Genomic DNA, 21,402 nt, shown 5'->3' with positions numbered 1-21,402 from the left:
CGACGATAATCCTTTCCTCAATTTGGAGAACGTTTCCAATATCGTTGGAACGAGAAAAGGGAGGCTGAAATTGTGGATTTATTTCTGCCACGAAGGGAATGAGAGTTTAGGTACAGCACTGGTAGCCAATGAACCAATCGAGCGCGACCTTAACATCCCAGTCCCGTAGAAATATTCTGGGTTCACAGTCAAAGAGTCGCGTGTCCACGAAAGGACAGCGCGTATCAACTGCCAATGAGAGAGGTCTCACTTCTCAGGCTGCCTTTCTCTTCGGCTTCGAGCCGCGGCTCAGTTTTCACGGCAGCCTCATCCAGAAACCACTGGCAGAATGTCTCGAAGACACAGACTCGCTGAAACGTTTTCGTGAATTCCTCTTTTCCTCCTGTTTCTCTGTCTCTCTCTCCCTTGGCTCTGTACCAACTCGCGCGCGCGTGCACGGAATACACGGACTGGCCGAACGACGAATATGTGACCCGAGGACAAGGTCGTCCAAAAAGCAACGACTGTCATTGTGCTTTTGGAATCTTTTCGGGCAAAGTGCGATAACAAGGTATTTTCTTATTCCGAGAAGAAAGGAACACACTTTCTTTCTTTCTCGTTTGTCAAAGATCAAAACCAGATTTTTAACATAATATTTAATTGGAACAAATGCGGTAGATGTTACTCGATATTTCTGAGTCACGATCGTGCGATAAACGCGAGCAAAATCGCGTGGATGGCGTGTGTGTCAGCGATCCACGTGCGTCCGTGCTGGCTGCGCCGAGTGGTGATTTCAATGCGTGGTTGGAGATACGGTCGCTCGTCGTTTAACTGGTAAACACGATAACCGTTTTCCGGCGGTTGCCTCGCATTAACAACGAACTTTCGATTTCGTTTCGTCTATGCCTTTTCATCCGCGTGCACGTATCCGAAGGAAATAACGATTTTTTCCGAAGATCGATTTACGCGCCACTTCGAACAGGATTTCATCGATAGCGAGAGAACGTGTCGCGTTACTGGAAAAAATTAAATTTTTCCTAAGATCGCGCGACACGAACTGTTGCAAGGACGGTCGGTGAAACAAAAATATCCTCGTCTCGGTTGACGCGAGAAGAATAGAAACGAGAACGCGATTCTCGTTCTCGCAATTCTTCCGTCGATTTCGATTCCTCGGGATTGAATGTACAAAAGACACGGCGAACAATTGACATTATATTCTAGATTCTTCGAGCTTTCCCCCACTGTGTCGTTATAATAACATTAATTGGCCTCGGAAAGTGGAGCGTGGCTTTATTGTATTTTCTTCGCGCGTCAGTTATTCCTTCCGCGATCGGCGGACGGAAACTGGGTTTCTCACGAGCTTAGATTTCTTCTTAATCGTATTCTCTGTTAACATCTTCGCGCCTTTTTGGATTAATAACGCCTGATACGTTCGTTCTTTCGATATTTTGCTTTGGACACCGACCCCGGATCCACTGGGCGTAGATTGGAAAGAAATATCAAGTGTCAAACGCGATATTACGTCAGCAGAACCGGTGCAGGTGAATTTTTAATACGAGTTTGAAATCCGAGTGATTCGGTCCATTGCTTTTATCTTAGTAGCAACGCCTATGGTCGGTTCCAAATATGTGAAAGGAGCAAGTGTTTTCGTTTTGCGTACGACTATATCCGCATTAAAGGCAGGTCGACATTTTTGGCAAAACGGAATATTCTTATAATAATGTGGTTAACGTCGTAAGAAAAGAATAATAAAATCAGTGTTAATATTTTGGGAAGTTATTTAGCTTTCTAACCTCTACTGGTCTGGATAAGCCGCCTATTTTATTATTTAAAGAATCAAATTAGTATTACGCATATTATAATTTATATGAGCATAATAATATTGTACGAACACTCTCGACCTTAAGTCTTTATATTACAGCGAAAATTTTAATCATATTTTATTATTGATTTCATCAGAATGTTATCAAACAATTATAACTTTTTCCTTCCACATCGATTGGAATTAATCTTTCTAATTAATTGTTACATTCCATCAAAGTGCATTAATTCTAGATACATTTATCTTGAAAGTTCATTTACTCGTAGAATTCAACTTACCGCGCATTTGTGCAGATCATCTGTAACCATCACATACTTCATAGTAAAATAATAAAAGTAAAGTTTCTTTAATCAATCTTCTTATTCATTTAAAATTGAAAATAACGCAAAATAGATTTATCTTTATAACGAGGTTATTTCATCGGTTTCTTGGTGTTACTTACGACCAAATTTGCTCGTATATCGTTATTTTATGGTGGAGGATGAACGTAGAGATATATGATTAGAACTATTAGCTCGTTCGTTAAAGTTTACTTTTACCGCGCGTTCCGGAACATTTCCTACCTTGTGGATTGTATAGTTGCTTGAAAAATGATTCCCAGAGTTTCCTAGAAAACGATCGTTTCTATGGTAAGCGACGTATTTATGGTTGGTTGTCATGGAAGGCTCGTATTATGTTCGGAACGTTGCATAAACGAGCAGCGAAACTAGATCACCGCGCTTTTCTTTTTACCTTCTCGCTCTCTGAATTACTAGATTACTGGAACTGTCGTGAGCCACGCTGATTTACGTTTCTCAGGTCAGAGAAACGCCTCGACGACGTTTCAAATCGCAGGATTCGTCGTTACCAAAAAATGATATCATTTCTCTGAATTCCACTGACGCGTTCTCCTGTCTTTTCTCGCGTCTCGTCGACCTCTTTAAACGCTTCTTTTCAAGGCCATCGATCGCCTTCTCGCATCATCGACCGGTTGAAATAAAAAAAGAAATATTCGATTAGCAATCATCGTTGACCCACGCTTTTCTCTCGCGGATCCTCTTTATAGTAAACGCTTGCCCACGGTCTAACGGTTAGTTGGACGTCTCGTTTCCAGACCGTGTTAAGATCGCGTTTCGAAAAAAAAGTTGTAAAACAAGTACTAACAAGCCTTTTAGAAGTGTTCTTGATTGCGTATTTTTACTTGGAAAGACGAAGGAGTGCGATTTTTTACGATCGGATGTGTTCCTTGTGAGAATATCAATAGAAAATATAGATAACGATTTTCCGTACGCAGCCTCGTTTTCGAGATCGAAACTTGAACCGAAACAAAGAGCAACAATGTTGTTTACAGTAATATTTTTTCATTAATACAAATTTTTATTCCGGTTAAATGAAGCATTAATCGCTATAGTGCAATCGGATATGTGTAAAGCTTAATTTTCTCGAAAACGAAGTCGTAGAATACTATATTTGTTTTCGATTTATTTTTTCATAAAGAATTCATCTATGCTCGATTGTACTATCCGTACCGAAATACCCTGTCATTTATGAGATTATATACCTACAGTTAGACACACTAAAAACTCAATGTTACGAATTTCCTTTTTTCTTTAAATTCATTTATAGTAGAAGAAAGTAATTCATGAAGAAATAAAAGAAAAATATTGAGAAATAATTGAACTACTGCTATGCCAAAGCTATAACAGCATTGTCATGATTTATGACACGTTTCACAGTGCAACGAACTGTGTTTATGAATGAATCATTTTTTTAAGCACTATTTTCTACATTTATAAATACCACATGTTCCAGAATCGTTGTAGCAGTTTGTCGAGAATTACGATGTCTTTGTTTAAAATTAGTACAATGTCAACACTTCCGTCAATGTTAGTCATTTCAAACGTTTTATACGTAAGAAACCTGCATGTTTGTAGAAAATCCAAACAAGAATAATATTGTTAACAGAATGTTCCTGGAAATTATCTAGTACCAAGTACCGAAATAATTTACGATTTTAATTTTTTATTTTAACTCTGTAACTATAAAAAATAAATAGATCAAATGAATGTTATTCAGTTTGATAAGATCTGTCAAAATAATAAAGGAATAATATCGCTCTCTATTTTAAAAAATCTAGCTAAAGATTCCACGGACCGTCTAATTTAAAAAAAAAGAAATGAAATGGATGCTTTCATTGGTTTCTAAATTGATCGCTCTCTATTTGGACCACTTGGTGAATAGAAATTTATTGTAATTAGAAAATTATACAGATGTGTTACTTATTTTGCATTTTTTGCATAATGTATGCACCGTATCTACATATTTATATTTAAGAGCATACATATGCAAGAATATATTGCTGTGCATACGTGTGCGTCGTGCTTATGTAGAATTGTGCTTCTCCTTATGTGCTTTGATACCATAACTGTGTAGCGACAATGAGAATAGAACCTTGTATTGCTAATTAAGTGTCAGATGTGGCAGTTTGTGTTTCGAATTCAAATAGTTCGGTTTCATTGTCGCAGCTATAAGGTGAATTGTGCGAAAAAACGAACGTATCAAAAATTTAGTGACAATAAAAGAATTGTAACTTCTTAAATAATTGGAAAAATTGAAAAGTATTTTATTGTATTTTCTACAAAAATTGCCGACTCGAAATAAAAGGGACAACGTAAACAACCTTTATTATAAATAACAAAAATATACTCTTTACACTCCACAATATTTTTTATATTAATTTCCAGCAGATCAAAGTTAAATTAGAAAATTAATATGATAGTATTTTGTGTAGAATGTAAAAAAACATATTGTAATATAATATTATATAGTTTAAATACGTTTCGTAATTGGTATTTTTTTAAATCGGTACTGAGTGGTTTATTAGTCTCGAACATTTCAGTCTTTGAAAACCCAGTTTCTAATATTTCATAAATACAAATCACTTTTCATTGTATCGCAAATTAATTACCACACCTATGCAAAGATTCGCACGAAACCGAATCTGTTGAAACCGTTGCAACGCTGCTACACATTCGCTCAAATAGAAAGTTCTCTTCACCAAAGTTACAACGTAAATATAATTATTTTTTATCTTCTTAAATATGGATTATGTTGCATTATACGTGAGAAAGTAACTAGTAGATTCATCACAGATTTATTTGGAATTTTAAGAAAGTAGAGAAACGAGTAAACTCCTATAAGTCACCAGACACTTAGCTAATGCATTATAAGAACGAATTATCATTATGAAATGATGTTAATTAATTCTAAAGGAATGGTAACTTCTTAAATAATTGGAAGACCTGAAAAGTACTTTGTTATATCTTCTATTAAAGCAACGAAATGAAATTTACACTTATTAACTCTTGATAGATATTGTATATTAATAATTGTACTACACAGGGTGTTCGGCCACCCCTGGGAAAAATTTCAATAAAGGATTTTAGAGGCCAAAATAAGACGAAAATCAAGAATACCAATTTCTTGATGGAAGCTTCGTTAAAAAGTTATTAACAATTAAATTCAAAAGTTTCAATTCGTTCTGGAAAAATCATTTTCGGTTGCGGGGGTCAATTACAATCATTTTTTATGAATAGATATACCCCGGAAATCCTACCCAGTTTGGAGAAAAAAATTCGAGAATGTGTGAAATTTTTCGACAAAATTAAAAAATTTTAAATCGTTCTAAAAAAATTATTTTTGATTGCAGAGACCAATTATAATAATTTTTGGTCAATAGACATACCCTCGAAATCCTAACCATTTTCGAGAAAAAAATTCTTTACCGAAAATATAATTTCAGGCCAAAAATGCTTCCCGTAAATTTCATGCGAATCTTTAAAACACCATAACTTCTGAACGGATTGGACGATTTTAATGTTCAAAAAGCCAAACGCCGCGTATTTTAGTGTAGAATATGTAACAATTATAAAAATATTGGAAAAGTTGGTCTTTGACCCCCTAAAATGAGAAAAACCCCATAAAAATGGTCCAATTTTCAAACAGCCATAACTCCTACAATTGTGAATATATTTCAATGGAACATTTTTCTGAAATAGAGCTCATGGGTACCTACAAAAAAGTATTAGACAACTTTTCCGTAGGGCGTCAAATAAAATTATCAAAAATGAAAAACGAATTTTTAAGAAAAATCGAGGTGCCTAAATTTTTCGACGAAAAAAAAAAATTTCAAATCATTTTAAGAAAATTATTTTCAATTGCAGGGGTCAATTACAATCATTTTTGGTGAATAGCTCTACCCCTGAAATCCTACACATTTTCGAGAAAAAAATTCATAAAGATGCCTAAATTTTTCGACGAAAGAAAAAAATTTCAAATCGTCTTGGAAAAATTATTTTCGGTTGCGGGGGTTAATTATAATCATTTTTGGTGAACAGACATACCCCTGAAATCCTACACATTTTCGAGAAAAAAATTCAGTACGAGTGGAACTTTACACGTTAATAACTTTCCAACGGAGCCTTCATCAACCAATTGGTATTCTTGATTTTCGTCTTATCTTGGCCTCTAGAATCCCCCATTAAAATTTTTCCCAGGCGTGGCCGAACACCCTGTATAAGGGTTTTTTGGGGGCAGGTGATTACGAAGTTGATATACAAAAGTTTCTTCTTTTCCCATGTAGAACAAAAAATTTCTCCTCTGTCCATATAGAGTATAATATATGTAAAAATATTTTTCTAGAGAAGAAACATGAAATCTTCGTGACGATTACGGTATCGAGCATCAGATAACATTCATATTCCGCTAACGGCTCGTGATTCCAACCAGACTGAACTACTTTACTTTAACCAAATGAGCGCCATCGCGCCGGCAGTACGTTTCTCCGTTGAATCTCTATCACTTAGGTATTATACCCGCTATAATACGATAGAAAGTATTTGCATTCGCGCGCGTCGCGAAAGCCCCATTCATTTCACTTTCCATCGGAAAACTCTGCCAACCGAGCGCATCAGCACGCATTTCCAATAGCGTGTCTCCTGGTTTGCGACACTTGAGCGCGGCAATCGTGTCGCGGCGAATTGCAGCCCTCGTCCGGAGTATTTGTAAAAAGCTAATCAACGTAATTGTTTACAACGAGTTTCGTCTATGATTTATCTTTCGTCGCGGTGACCTCGTGGGCGGAATTGTCAGGACGGATCGCTGATTAAATAGATACACGGTGGATAACAGACGTTGCACGCGATTCCTCCGCGGACACGGCCCTCCGAGGAAGCGTCAGCAACGGCGAGGTCGTTCGTCTCTTTACGACTTCTTTGTTTCTGCTGGCGATGTGATAGCGGCGATCCGCGAACGAATTAGTCGCGCCTCGACGTGAGCCGGTGCGCCCACGAAATTATTATTTCTACGCAGAGCTTAGCCCTAATGAATCATCCGTACGCGTGGGACGTCGGTTTTTCGACCGACCTCCATCCGAAGATCGGCGTTTAAGCTCACAGTGAGAGAATATCTCGAGTGGGTCACCGATATTCGCAGCAGTTAACAGTTTAACACTTCGCAATTCTCCCTTTGTTTTCAGACTTCATAGTTTTGTCTGTTACGAAAGACAGAATAATTTAACACTTTACCAACCGGTAGCTTATTAATCGGTTCTCATGAAAAAAAAAGTATTATTAGGTTTATTAATGAATCATTTTTTCAAGCATGATTTTCTAAATTTATAAATACCATATGTGGTTTCCTTATATAGAAATGTTCTACAATCACTGTAGCAGTTTGTCGAGAATTACGATCTCATTTGTTTAAAATTAGTAAAATGTCAACACGTCCGTCAATATTAATCATTTCAAACATTTTATACGTAAGAAATCTCCATGTTTGTAGAAAATCCAAACAAGAATAATATTGTTAACAGAATGTTTCTGGAAATCATCTAAATTTAATCCAGACTTAATTACCCTATAATAATAGAAAAAGAACAATGTAGTAAGCACTTTCACAAAGTTTGATGTAACATTCCTATAAGTACAAGAAAAAGTACGTACCTCGTAACCTCGTGTCAATCGGTACCAGTCGGTAAAGTATTAAGTATACAAGGCGTTCGACCATCCCTGGGAAAAATTTTAATGAGAAATTCTAGAGGCCAAAATAAGACGAAAATCAAAAACACCAATTTGTTGAGTGAGGCTTCGTTAAAAAGTTAACAAAATTAAATTAAAAAATTTCAAATCATTTATGGAAAAATTATTTTCGGTTGTGGAGGTCAGTTACAATCATTTTTGGTGAATATACATACCCCTGAAATCCTACGTACTTTCAAGAAAAAAATTCTTTACCGAAAATCCCCCTGTCGATTTTTCTTAAAAATTAGTTTTTCATCTTTAATAAATTTGGTTCGCGCTGTATGAAAATGTTGTCTAATACTTTTTTGTAACTATCCATACGCTCTACGTCCAAACTAAATTTCAATGAAATCCATTGACTATTGTAGAAGTTATGGTCGTTTGAAAATTGAACCATTTTTATGGGGGTTCCTCCCTTCACGGTGTTAAGAAACAACTTTTCGAATATTTTTGGAATTTCTACATATTCTTCACCAAAATACGCGTCGTTTACATTTTGAAACATTAAAATCCTCTAATCTGTTCAGAAGTTATGATGTTTTAAAGATTCGCATGAAATTTCAGGCCTCAGATTGTATTTTCGGTAATGAATTTTTTTCTCTAAAATCTGTAGAAATTCGGGGATATGTGTATTCACCAAAAATGATTGTAATTAACTCCCACAACCAAAAATAATTTTTCCAGGATGATTTGAAATTTTTTAATTTCGCCGAAAAATTTTCTGGCCGGTATAGAATTCTAAACGTTAATAACTTTTTAACGAAGCCTCCATCAACAAATTTGTATTCTTGATTTTCGTCTTATTTTGGCCTCAAGAATCTCCCATTAAAATTTTTCTCAGGGGTGGCCGAACATCCTGTATACAGGGCGAGTTATTTAACATTCACCTTAATTTTTCTTATAAACTACATGTATAAATATAATGTTTCAAACAAAAGTCGTTTGGTATAAAGAGAAGCATACACAGCAGTAATTAATTTTTTGCTATTTTTCTTTTTTATCAAAATATAGAGAGCACCTTGAATTTTTTAACTATAATGTGCGACATTTAATCTTACTATTTGAAAGTCTATTGAATATAGAATAAAAAATTATTTAGATGCATGGATGATCATCAGAAATGAACAGTTGCCCAGTGAAGGATGGTGAAACTTTTGTATATGAGAATTCCATACAACGCTTGCCTAAGTTTCAATGTTTACAAACGTGTAGAATATATATATATATAATTTCAATAATATTGAAAAGCAGGATATGATCCTTGCTCATGGTGCCTCTGAATGAAAACTGCCAGAGCAAAACGTTTGTATGCAGAAAAGAAAGGAAAATAGCAAAAAGTTAATTGTTACCGTGTATGCACGTCTTTATATCAAACAACTTTCGTTTGAAACATGTTTTTATACATGTAGTTTACAAGAAAAATTAAACTGAAAGAGTTAAATGACTCAACCTGTATATTTAAAGCATCGAGTCTATAATAATTAACAAAAATGTACCATTGAAAACGCAACCAGGTTCATAATTAGAGAAAAGGTAAAAAAATACGGGATTCGAAGAAGAGTTAAAAGTGATCTAAAAGTACCCTAGCCACAAAGAATTCGAATGATTTAACGGCTAGTGGAGGAATCAGACCATCTCCGAGTCCTTTATTTGCGTTTACAGTGCTTAGTTTAATAGAAACTTCACTAATATTCATCGGTAAATCAGAAAGGCAAAATATGAAGGACGTGCCGTGCCATTTGAGTAAACCGTTTCAAAGCGAGTTACGAAAGAATTAACTGTAACTGTTGCATCGCTCGTGTGCGTGCTGTTAATGACGAAATTAGAGGGTAAAAGAACGATCGGTATTTTAAACGTTGACAAATTTCCAAACGACTACAGATATTTTAAGGCAAAATATGCAAGTTCCAACTATTTTTTTAATTAACATTGTTTGAGGAATTGAAATTGAATTACGATTTTTGAAAAATTACAGGATTTTGTTTTAGGTTGTATATTATAAATTACTATAGTATTATACCACAATTTTCCTTTGGGTGACAGTCTAATATCTCTGACTTGATTAACTCCATTTACAACGTAGGAAATATAAAAATTTCCCATTTATACAAAACTTCGATAATTAATTAAAAATTCTGCCAGTTTCGGTTGAATGTCTGTTCGGAAATGTTCGTACGACGCGTTTCCGGAGGCCGCTGATGCGGAAATCGGTCGACGAGGCAGTTTCGAAACGCGATAAATCACGGCTTTTCCAAACGAAACTGAAACACGAAAAGGGTTTCGAATCGAGGGAAATTTTAATTGGTGCCGCGCTATCGCGGCACGAATCTGACGCGGCGCCAACGGACCTGCGCGGGGAAAAACTTTCTCACGTTTCGCGTAAAAACGGCGCGATTGCGACAGTAGCGGTGACTAATAAAAGTTGTTTTTACGAGCGATCGTTCCCGTTAGCGTATTTCGCCCCGGGTAGCACGACGAATGAGAACGAAACGTTTAATTAGAACGCCGCCATTGTCTGTCCCGCAGATGATACTTCTTTTCCCGTTATTATGGGCCATGGTCCTGTCCGCCATGGGCGGCTACGTTCCACCCGGGCCGCGGTTCAGGTGTCCCAAGGAATCTAAGTACATCTACCCCTGCGTGTGTCTCCGTGGCAGCGACAGAGGCCTTTACGTTCGTTGCGAGAACACCAATCTCGCCAGCCTCAGCCTGGCGTTCTCCAATCTGGGCAACGAGGGCATGCCCATCGAAGAGCTAATTTTGTACAAATGTAACATAGGTGCGTATAATATTATCCGTTTTTTCGAGTCGAACAGCATTTTTCATATTTTCAACGACCTCGTTAACAAGGAATGATCCTTAACCCGGAGATAAACAACATTTTCAAACTGTAGAAAGCTATGAAAACACAAGGTGGTCCACGCAACTTGTGCAGCTCTATAACTTCCAAAAAATGCATTGCACGGAAAAATCTTGTATACAAAAGCTGCATGGTTTAAAGGGGCACATTATATAGTGTATTTATTTTTTTATATGTATGAATACTATATTTTTTTATATCAAAACATGGAAGAATATCGAATTCTGAGTAAAAAAGTATTGACCCTATTTCTTGACAATTTTCTTCGCGTAATATCAAATTGGAAATTCAATTTTAGTACAGATTTCTGTAGAACAATGAAAATGATCAAGAAATGAAGTAAAATTACTCATTATTTGATATTACGCGAAGAAAATTGTCAAGAAATGAAGTGAAATTACTCGTTAGTCACAAGGTTTAGGACTAATAAAGGTCAATACCTTTTTAACTCAGAATTCGATATTCTTCCATATTTTACACAAATTTTACGCTATACAAGTTGCGTGGACCACCCTGTATATGAGAAGCATAGTAGTGCGAGTACAAACTTTATAAAAAGATAGGAGTACTTTTCTTTGACATTTCACACTATTTTGTTTTGAATTGGTTGCAAATAAAATGACATTACTATTAAAAACATCGAATGCAGCAGAATGAGCCAAAACGTTTAAATAAACTTGTTCGTCAAAAGCTTCACAATGAACTACGTGAAATAAATAATCTGAAAGAAAAAAATATGCATCTCTCCTTTAACACTATTAAGAGCTGCAAATATATATGTATAAGATCTACTTTATGATAAGAAATTGAAAACTCTATGCAAAAATGAATAGTTCTGCTATTTTCTACTGTTTAGCAATAGCAACAAATTTGACATACATTCGTGAAAAAGAAATTAATGGAAAAAAGCTTCGTTTCTTAGAAATACCCTTTATTTTAATTAACCAAAATGGTTAGGAACGTATTAATATAAGTTAGTCTAAATTGATTAATTTACTTCTAGATTGTGTACAATCCTTTTTTGTATTTCAATTTTCAGATATAGACATTTTTTAACAGTTTCCTGAAGCTATAGACGTGTATTTACAACTGTTATATGTACATGAAATTTTTTTAAACGATAAACGCAAAACATCATTTCTCGAGAAACATATAGATATATGTTATACAATATTTATTCTACTATGGAAATCCCGTTTAAGGGATCGAAATTAACCCTTAAGTATTCGGCTATTTTTAATTTTATTGTTATGATTCTGTTAAAATTATTATAATTATAATATTGTTTTACCTAAATTACATAGTAAGTAATCCTTCGGGACAATTGTTTAAATGTTTAATGAAAATATCCGATTTTATTAATCGATAGTTGATATTAGACGAAGTCTTTTATTTTAATGTATAAATTAATATATCTCGAGACATACATTGAATCGAAAAATACAAAATGTAATTAATGGTCACTTTTTCTTTTTAAATTAATTTACGGAAATATGACTCAACGACAAACTTAAATTTAATTTACTAGAAGTCCCGCCCCTGTATAACGCTTCGTGCAACGTCAACCTCGCGATGACTCTAGCGATACTAAGAAATGACGAATACAGTGCCTACCAGTGCCTCCTGAAGAAACAAAGTGTTACCGAGAAAAGAGTAATGCGAAAGCAACGAGATTTCTCCATTATATAATAAACAATGTATATCTACAAATGTACAAAAATTATAACGAATTCATATGGATGGAGATAAACGTCAAATTCGTATAAGGTCTTTTCTAAAATAATAATTATTTTTACTAATGCCAAATAATGATCCTTTTTCATTGAATACTAAAAGAAATAAACTTCCTATAAAAATTTTGAGACAAAATTTGCAAAATTGACAAAGATACGAAGTTGTAACTGTAGCATGATAGCCATTCTGTCAGAAATGGATTCCACGATAATCTTCAAATTATACTAAATGAAATCAAGTCATAATAATTGGATATAGAACTGTCTGCAAGTATGCTTGAACCTGCCTGCAGTTATTTTCACAAACTAAACCAAAAAAATCATAATAATAGGCGTCATCAAAGAAAAAACATACTTTTTTTATACATGGAGAGAAATTTAATTTAAATTGTCGATCATTTTTTTACGATTCTACGATAATCTTCGAATTATACTAAATGAAATCAAAAAATAGTAATTGAATATATAAAACTATGTGCAAGTATGCTTGCACCTATCTTCAGTTGTTCTCGCATATTAAACCAAAAAATCATAATAAAATTCATCGTCGAAGAAAGAACATACTTCTTGTATACATAGAAAACAATTTAATTTACATTGTCAATAGTCTTTCTGTGCAACACAAAGGTTAAAAATCTCTGGAATATTCGATTACAGGAAACTTGGATATGTAATTAGTAGACTACTGATCTTTATGCAAATTCATATTTTTATTAATAAAGTTAAGAACTACCGACAATTATAGTGTGTTTATTTGTACCAAAGAAATTAAGAGAATAGATACGTGAAGAAATGTATAATGAAATTGAAATAAGTGTTTATTTATTCTCTTATAGAAAATTACGGTACAAGTGTTATTAGAAATTGCGAATGGGTCATTTTGACTGCTTTGGTAGTTCTAGTGTTAATAAAATGGGAGCTTTGTAGAGGGTTGTCTCAACACCTAAATATAATAATTCGTATCTTACTTTAAGTATTTCTTATATTTTTGCATAATAAGTACATTCCGTAATTTATTGAGAATTAAAATTCCCCCAAATACATAAACATTCGCAGTCTAGTAATTAGAGCTCATTCGTCCATTTATGTTTTGTTTTTAGGACGTTTTTACGGTCCGGCGCTTTATCCCCTGGACGTTCGAGTCCTAAAGTTCGTCGACACGCCTTTGGGACGGATCGAGGAGCACAGTTTTCTCGGCGTAAACAGAACGCTCCAGGAGCTGTACGTGATAAACAGCGTGTTGGAAAAATTCCCGCGCGAGGCTTTGCAGATATTGGGAAACCTGAGTATCCTGAGCATCGCCGGGCATCGAATCGCCACTCTGCCGGCGGACAGCTTCGCCGAGAGCGCGGCGGCGGCTAAAATCGAAAAACTGGAGATCAGTAACGGTACTGGGTTTCGTAAAAGGAAACTAAATTGGTTTCGATTTGCTCTCTGACTTGGTATCTCGGTTCTCTTAGGAACCCTGACCTCCCTCCCGGTAGAAGCGTTGACTGCTTTGAAGAAGCTGAAGAGACTCGATCTCCACGGCAACGAGATCAAAGAGCTACAAAGGAATCAGTTCAAAGGCCTGAGGGACACCGAGTACGTAGACCTGTCCCACAATTTGATTAACAAGCTGGACGGTTCCCATTTGGCCGACCTGACTAAAATGGGTTGGTGCAATCTGTCTCACAATGCGATTGCGGACTTGAAGAGGTACGTAAAGCAATTCGTCTCACCTTTCGTTTTATTGCCCATCCTTTACCGATCGCAGAGGCACCTTCGCGAGGAACTCGCTGTTGAAGGTGCTCAATCTGAGCCACAATAAAATCAGAAAACTCGATTCCAACACCTTTCGCGGAATGCGTTTCCTGGTAAGGTTGTTCTTGAGCGACAATCAGATCAACGACGTTGGCAGAGGAACCTTCGGGCCGGTCACGAGGATAGGCACCATCGACCTGGCCAGGAATTTCATCAAGAAAATCGATTACCAGATGTTCAATCAACTGCAATTCGCCGAGGTACGAATCGTATTTATTAATACTGAACAATAGTAAAAACACCAATCAAAACTTTTTTCACGTAGTAAACGTAACTTTGAAACCTTTAACCCCTTCCCGTACTATTTAACTCGACGAAATCCGGGCCAAAACGGTAAGCGTCAACGCACGGTAAACAGACCAGACTGATGCTAAACTGCTTTGTAACAGAGGTTATAAGAATCGTGACCGACTCTTATGGCATACTGATAGGAATTAAAACTCAATCACGATCGTGATTTGCTGTCCGCGAGCCTGACTCGTGATGTTTACGTTTGGACCGACTTTCTGTTCGCGAGTCTGGCTCATGATATTTATGTTTGGGCCAAAATCTTTGTTACCAGTCAGACTCATTAAAGTACGGGAAGAGGTTAATAAGAGCAATTAGGTGCTCCATAGCAAATGTATTCGTTCATCGACCCTTTTTTCGCAGTTGCTGGACGTCTCTGAGAATTTCGTGACCGTAGTGGAGAAGTTGTCGTTCAAGGATATCTTTCTGGCGAAGGTCAACTTGTCGCATAACGAGATTGCGAAGATCGAACCGGGAGCCTTTGAGAACTGCGTGAACATGACGGTCCTGGATATAAGTCATAATAAATTGGACAATATATCCAGATACTCGTTCGACAGCACGACCTATGCCACCGAATTGCAGCTGAGTTACAACCAATTCACCGCTCTAAACCAGGTGTTGTTTAGCATCGAATAGAATTAGAGACCTTATAAACAGAGTCTGTCGTTTTATGGCCAATCGTGTGTGATCGTACGTTGTCAAAGTTTTATATTAATTTCGAGAAATTAGGGAAAACGGTTAATCACTCGGAATTAAAATGGCGGACCACCAGAGACATCGATAGCCAGACTCCGATTATAGAGTCTCTAAATAAAACGATGTAGTAGAGGTGTTGTTTAGCATCGAATAGAATTAGAGACCTTATAAACAGAGTCTGTCGTTTTATTGCCAATAGTATGTGATCGTATGTTGTCAAAGTTTTATATTAAACTGATGGTGGACCACCAGAGGCATCGATAGCCAGACTCCGATTATAGAGTCTCTAAATAAAACGATGTAGTAGAGGTGTTGTTTAGCATCGAATAGAATTAGAGACCTTATGAACAGAGTCTGTCGTTTTATTACCAATCGTGTATGATCGTACGTTGTCAAAGTTTTATATTAATTTCGAGAAATTAGGGAAAAGGGTTAATCACTCGAAATTAAAATGGTGGACCACCAGAGGTATCGATAGCCAGACTCCGATTATAGAATCTCTAAATAGAACGATGTAGTTGAGAATTCTGAGGAACTTCATTTTTATTCGTTCCAGGTGCCTTTGCACAATATGACTGGCCTGAAAATCCTGAACGTCTCCCATAATCTAATACACACGGTGCCCCGTCAGACCTTTCCGAAGCTTTACGAGCTCCACACGATCGATTTGTCCTACAACAACTTATCCGAGATACATAACGCGGTGTTCCAAACACTGTTCAGTTTACGGTTCTTGAATCTGTCGCATAACTCACTCGAAAAGATCAAACCGTCGACGTTTGGTCCGTTGCCGACGCTCCTAGACCTGGACATGAGTTACAATCAGCTGATCGACGTCGCCCGTGGCAGTCTGACTAGGTTGCCAAGCTGCAGGTGATTGGTTATTTTCACGAATATTAATTTAGTGTGCCTTGCCGATTTCTTTTATTTTTTTTATATACCATCGAAAAAGAAAATTTTCATATTGTTGTCATCGACCAAGAAACGTTTTAAGAGAATGATAATGAGTCTAAACTTTTATTGCGTTGTCATTTACTTTTTCAAATTTTATAGGGTGGTAAATCTCTCTAATAAATGTTTCGTCGTCTTGTAAATAAGTCGTAAGTAATTTTTAAATATTCTATTTGTTTTTTTGGTAATTTTCATTTGATATTACAAGATTTGATTCTCCCTGGAGGCAATGTTATTTAAAAATTAATGGCTCGTGTATTCGATCGAATTAAACTCGAGTGCTTCGGTGATTTCAATTTGAAACTTTAAACGTCCATCTTAAGGAACACTGCTCCACAACGCGTAAAAGAATAAAGAAAATTGGCGGGATACACGAAAATAGTATTCCGTGTTAGACGACAGACGTTAACGTTTTTGTAACAATCGTGACGTATCGATTTGCAGAGTCCTAACAGTCAGGAGCAACCGATTAACAAAGATCTTTCAGCTGCCAATCTCCTTGGCCTCTTTGGACTTCTCGGACAATTTACTCGAGGAGATACCCATCACGGACGTCTGGCCGTCGATGAACGCTCTCCTCTTGTTGGACCTTTCCAGGAATCGGTTGGCCGATAATCTCAAGTATGGAAGCTTCGAGAACCTGCTCACCTTGAGGACTCTGGACCTGCAGTCGAACAATATGACGAAACCACCTTGGGAGGCGCTGAGCAGTCTGAACAGCTTGCAGTATCTTCACATGCAGGTTGCACCATTCAACCGAATCTATTTCTCGTCGTTAACGCGTTTTCGATTTGGTAACCAACGCTGTCGAGTCTTTGAATTTTCATTATCAAAAAGTTACATTTTTCGAAGGAATATCGTACACGTTATGATGAAAAATAGCTAAATATTACTCTTTATATACGAGATGTATCTAAAAAGTAATGAAACCTGTTTTATAAAAAATGTTTACATATATCTTAATGATCAATTTACATAATGTATTTCAAAATAGTTCTGTATAATGACGTTCCTAAACGTATGCTGGAGATAGAGTAGGACTATGCATGGTCCATGCAACTGTTTCAGACCATAACTCTGTTATTAATGCATTTACGAAAAGATACTAACAATAAGAAAGAAAGGTAAATGGCTCGAAGAGCACTACATCTATAGGACCCTAGATTTTTTTCAAATTCAATAGTCCATTAAACTATCTGTATTTATCGCTCTACTTTCCAGTATGATCTATTCTCTCATAGTCATGAAGCGTTTGAGCATCTTCTTCGATAAAGACATTTCTTGAAAATATCTCGAGAACTAATAATTTTTTTGCCATGATACCTTAATAATTTTTTACGTAGAATAAACAGGGGAATGGATCTGTGCAACAAAAAATATGCATTTCTATTAAAAAAAAGTGATGCAATTCTTAATTGCACATGCAATGTTGAATTTGAAAAAAAATCTAAGGTCCTACAGATGTAGTGCTCTTCGAGCTATTTACCTTTCTCCTTTGGCATCTTTTCGTAAATACATTAATAACAGAGTTATGGCCTGAAACAGTTGCATGGATATATTTCGAGCCGTACAGATACCGAGAATAAAAATGGTCGTCGATTGGTTTAACGAGTTAACGATAAATTCATAAAGGCAGTTACCTACGAATAATAATTTCAGGATAATCAGCTAACCCAGCTAGGAAAATCAGCATTCGGACGCCTGCCAATAGTGTTCGAGCTGAATCTGGCCAACAATCGGATATCGAACGTGAGCAGCCGGGCTTTCGAAGGGTTGTTGCAACTGCTGACGTTGAACTTGACGAGCAACGGCCTCAGTCATATTCCAAACGGAGCGTTCCAAGGTCTCGTTTCCCTAAGGACGCTCGATCTCTCGCACAATAAACTAGAGAGCCTGGACAATAAGACTCATGGGCTGCTGGACGATTGTCTATCCCTGGAGAGGCTCAATCTCAGCCACAACAAAATCTCTTTCGTCACCAAGAAAACCTTTCCAAACGACCCGTGGATCCCTTACAGGCTGAAAGACATCGATATATCGTACAATACTATGCCCGTGCTGACCTTCGAACTCACCATTGGCACGAAAAAGGTCCAGTCGTTGAACATCAGTCACAACAACATTAACGAGATTCGAAGATGTGAGTAATCGGCTCGTTTCGGGCAATGGTAACCGAACGTTTGTTAACTTCTTTCGTTTAACACGTTCACTACCAGATCAAAACCGAATAATATTCTGCAAAAATAAAATTTTGATTTCAGACCATTGTAAGCTACATAGTCTAACATTTGTTTCAGTACTTATTTTTGTAACTTTGCTAAAATTCACAAATTCTATCCAAATTTATTTTCCTCAACGTCTTAACTTGAGAATTAATTTTTCTAGTGTCATAGTGGTAAATTTTGTCACCCACATATGGGTGACGTGGCAGTCAAAGTGTTAAATGCATTTTCTAGACGTGATCGGGAACTTGACGGCCATACAGACGCTGGATCTTTCCTACAACGAGATCAACGACATATCCGAAAAGAACATCTTCGATCCACCGTTGAATCTGACTAACCTGCACTTGAGTCACAATCATCTGAGCCACATACCGCTAAACAAAATTCTACCGTTGCCGAATTTGAAGGTCCTCGACGTGGAGTCCAACGAGATAGGGGTCTTCGACGATGACTTCATGAAGATCATAGAAAATGGCACGAAACTACAGTATTCTGGTAAATGAAACGTTATAAATGAAAATTTCTAAACAGTGTTGCTTTTTCATGCTTATGTCTATTATATCCTTCGTGTTGTGTCGAAACTAAATTCATAATTATACAATCTTTAATTGCTTTCCTGTTTGGTTACTTTTATATTGTCTATAGTCTTTGTTCTTTCTTCAATGTATCTAAAATTCATGTCTTCATTTTTTCTGTCGAACCACTATTTTAATATGAACCGTACAAGGAATGTGACAATTTTTCTATTTTTCAATATAATTCCTACGATCGAATCATACTTTTGAGATAAAATTATAAATTTTCGTTAACAAGACTCTTTTGTGTGCCAAATAAAACTAGTATATCTTTAAAGATCAAAAAGAAGGATAAGGATATATTGCAATTTTAAAGTAGTAAGAAAAAGTTACTTTAGTGACTGTGATTTATATGTTAAAATTTACTATATATTTTAAGATATTTAACGTCTCCCCTACGATTTTAGAATTTTGAAGTAACAGAGTGGTATTAAAAGAATACTCATTAAAATTTATAAATAACATGAATACTGGAAATCTATCTATACAAATCTTTTTCCAAGTACATAATTTTTCTTCCTTTAACGGTATTTCCGTTGTTTTATTCTTCTCCATTTCTCACAATTCTTCATTCGTTCCTCCCGTCTTCAACTCAGCAGCATTGTTATGCCCATCTTATTTTTTAAGGCAAGTTCATAAGTTTTTTATTAAGTAGCAAAACAGCTGCTGCTAAACCTTTGTATTATATTTTGTGTCCTTGTATATCTTCTATTTAGCGTATTCTGTCTAGCAAGCATTAATAGACGCTCGATAAAATAAATACGTAGAAATTTATGTGTAATAAATTTGATTTTCAGGAAACCCATTGCACTGCGACTGTTACGTGAGGCCCTTGAAGAGGTGGCTGAACACGCACACTGAAATGCCGAAGGAATGGTCGAACGTCAGCTGTCGAACTCCACATTTCCTCGCGGAGAAGCTCATATTGGAAGTCACGGAGGATTTAATGGGTTGTGGAGAAAGGGAGGTCAAGGAGTATCCGGAATTCGACATCACCCCAGACGTGAAATATCGAAACATCGAGTAGTACGTATTCCTTTGCAATTGGATCACTGAATCCAAAGCAATCTCTTTTTTCTACTTCCCTTTTAATTTTCAGGATTTAAGATCGAAATTAGTAGATAAATATCATATTCTTATTTGACTTTAATTTTTACATTGCTGACATACTATATAAATTACAAAATGTGTTTTACAGAAATATAAGTTAACAAAAAAATTTCAATCTAATTTAAATTCAATTTACACTTTGGTCATTTTCATTTCTAAAATTGAAAATCTAATTATCGATTACTTTTGACTCGAAACCAATAGATTGGAAATCACTGTTACGAAGAACCTTAGTCTCAAAGGTTTTACTTCCGTACCTTTTATTTTAAGTCTAAGAACATACAGGAAGAAGCTCAATATTGACCATATTTTCCAGCAACGAGGACGACAAAAGTTGGAAGGCAACCTGGTACGTGACGTCGCGAGAAGACATCGGTGACTTCTACGTGGTGGTGCGCGAATCCGGAAGCAGCAAGTCGGCCATAGAGAAGGATCTCGTCTACAGCGAGCGATCATTCACGATTCAGGATCTCCAGGATTCTAGGTCGAAGTACGAGCTGTGCGTGCTCGCGAGGGACTCCGAAGGAAACGTTAAACACTTTCGGAGTTCTCAGTGTCAGATTTTGACGCAGAATGCATTCGACTCATCGACGAAGTTCACGGGTACCTTGTCCTTGATTCTAATCGTCTTGTCCTGCGGCTTTCTAGTGTGAAGAGAGGAAAAAGAAGGACGTCGAGTTTCGTACGTCCCAGAATTAGTCGTGTAAATAATAGCGACCTCGATCGTGATCGACGTCGCGACGTGGATCGTGGTTGTACATAAGTTGTATGCGTTACCAGAGCTGCGAGGGCGTTGAACGTCGTGTATTTATTTTTGTAAAAATATACGCTGACCAGTAGTCTTGTGTATCTTCTTTTATATAGCAAACACTTTTTTTTTATTTTTATATTTCTCATTGTATCTTTGTGAAAGTATTATTAATAGATTTATGAAGTTTTACATTAATTAGAATAATTTTAGTATAGTTGAAAGTTTTGAAAGAGTAGAAACAACTTGTTTAGACTTATTTTCATTATTCTCATAAAGATATAATGAAAATATAAAATCTTATATTGCGTTAGTGATTGCCACATTAATACGCGTGCAGCATCACTTTGTGCTATTTGCAGACATGTGAAACGTATTTTAAACCTCAGACCATTTTGTACTTTGACACCATGTGGCGGGCCATAGATTCAAAATTATTTTACAAGAGTCGAAAATATTTTAAGGGCTATTTTCAGTCACAAAAAGTTAGTTAAACAAGAATGTTTTTACAACTACATTATTTCAGTTTTTTTTTAAATATTTGACGTCG

The 21,402-nt window shown here is 36.2% G+C and overlaps 1 protein-coding gene across 1 annotated transcript; it reads left to right on the top strand.

Annotated features, from left to right (window-relative positions):
* Positions 1 to 368: 368 nt before the first annotated feature.
* On the top strand, positions 369 to 20,757 carry Conv (insulin like growth factor binding protein acid labile subunit convoluted). The gene is made up of 12 exons (XM_076770830.1): positions 369 to 550; positions 10,387 to 10,639; positions 13,554 to 13,841; positions 13,914 to 14,151; positions 14,210 to 14,456; positions 14,908 to 15,162; positions 15,800 to 16,116; positions 16,639 to 16,936; positions 17,854 to 18,334; positions 18,651 to 18,914; positions 19,792 to 20,020; positions 20,421 to 20,757. Exons 2-12 carry the CDS (start codon positions 10,387 to 10,389, stop codon positions 20,755 to 20,757), a joined length of 3,207 nt encoding a protein of 1,068 aa, XP_076626945.1. The 5' UTR covers positions 369 to 550.
* The last annotated feature ends 645 nt before the right edge of the window (positions 20,758 to 21,402 follow it).

The sequence above is a fragment of the Colletes latitarsis genome, chromosome 8 (genome assembly GCF_051014445.1).
Source record: "Colletes latitarsis isolate SP2378_abdomen chromosome 8, iyColLati1, whole genome shotgun sequence".
NCBI lineage: Eukaryota > Metazoa > Arthropoda > Insecta > Hymenoptera > Colletidae > Colletes > Colletes latitarsis.
Note: the sequence above shows the minus strand (reverse complement) of the source record. Positions and strands in the feature narration are given on the sequence as shown.

Coding starts and splice junctions, on each gene's coding strand:
- Conv (XM_076770830.1), top strand. CDS start 10,387: ATGATACTTCTTTTCCCGTTATTATGGGCCATGGTCCTGTCCGCCATG. Junction 18,335..18,650: donor CATTAACGAGATTCGAAGAT/GTGAGTAATCGG, acceptor TGCATTTTCTAG/ACGTGATCGGGAACTTGACG. Junction 18,915..19,791: donor CACGAAACTACAGTATTCTG/GTAAATGAAACG, acceptor TTTGATTTTCAG/GAAACCCATTGCACTGCGAC.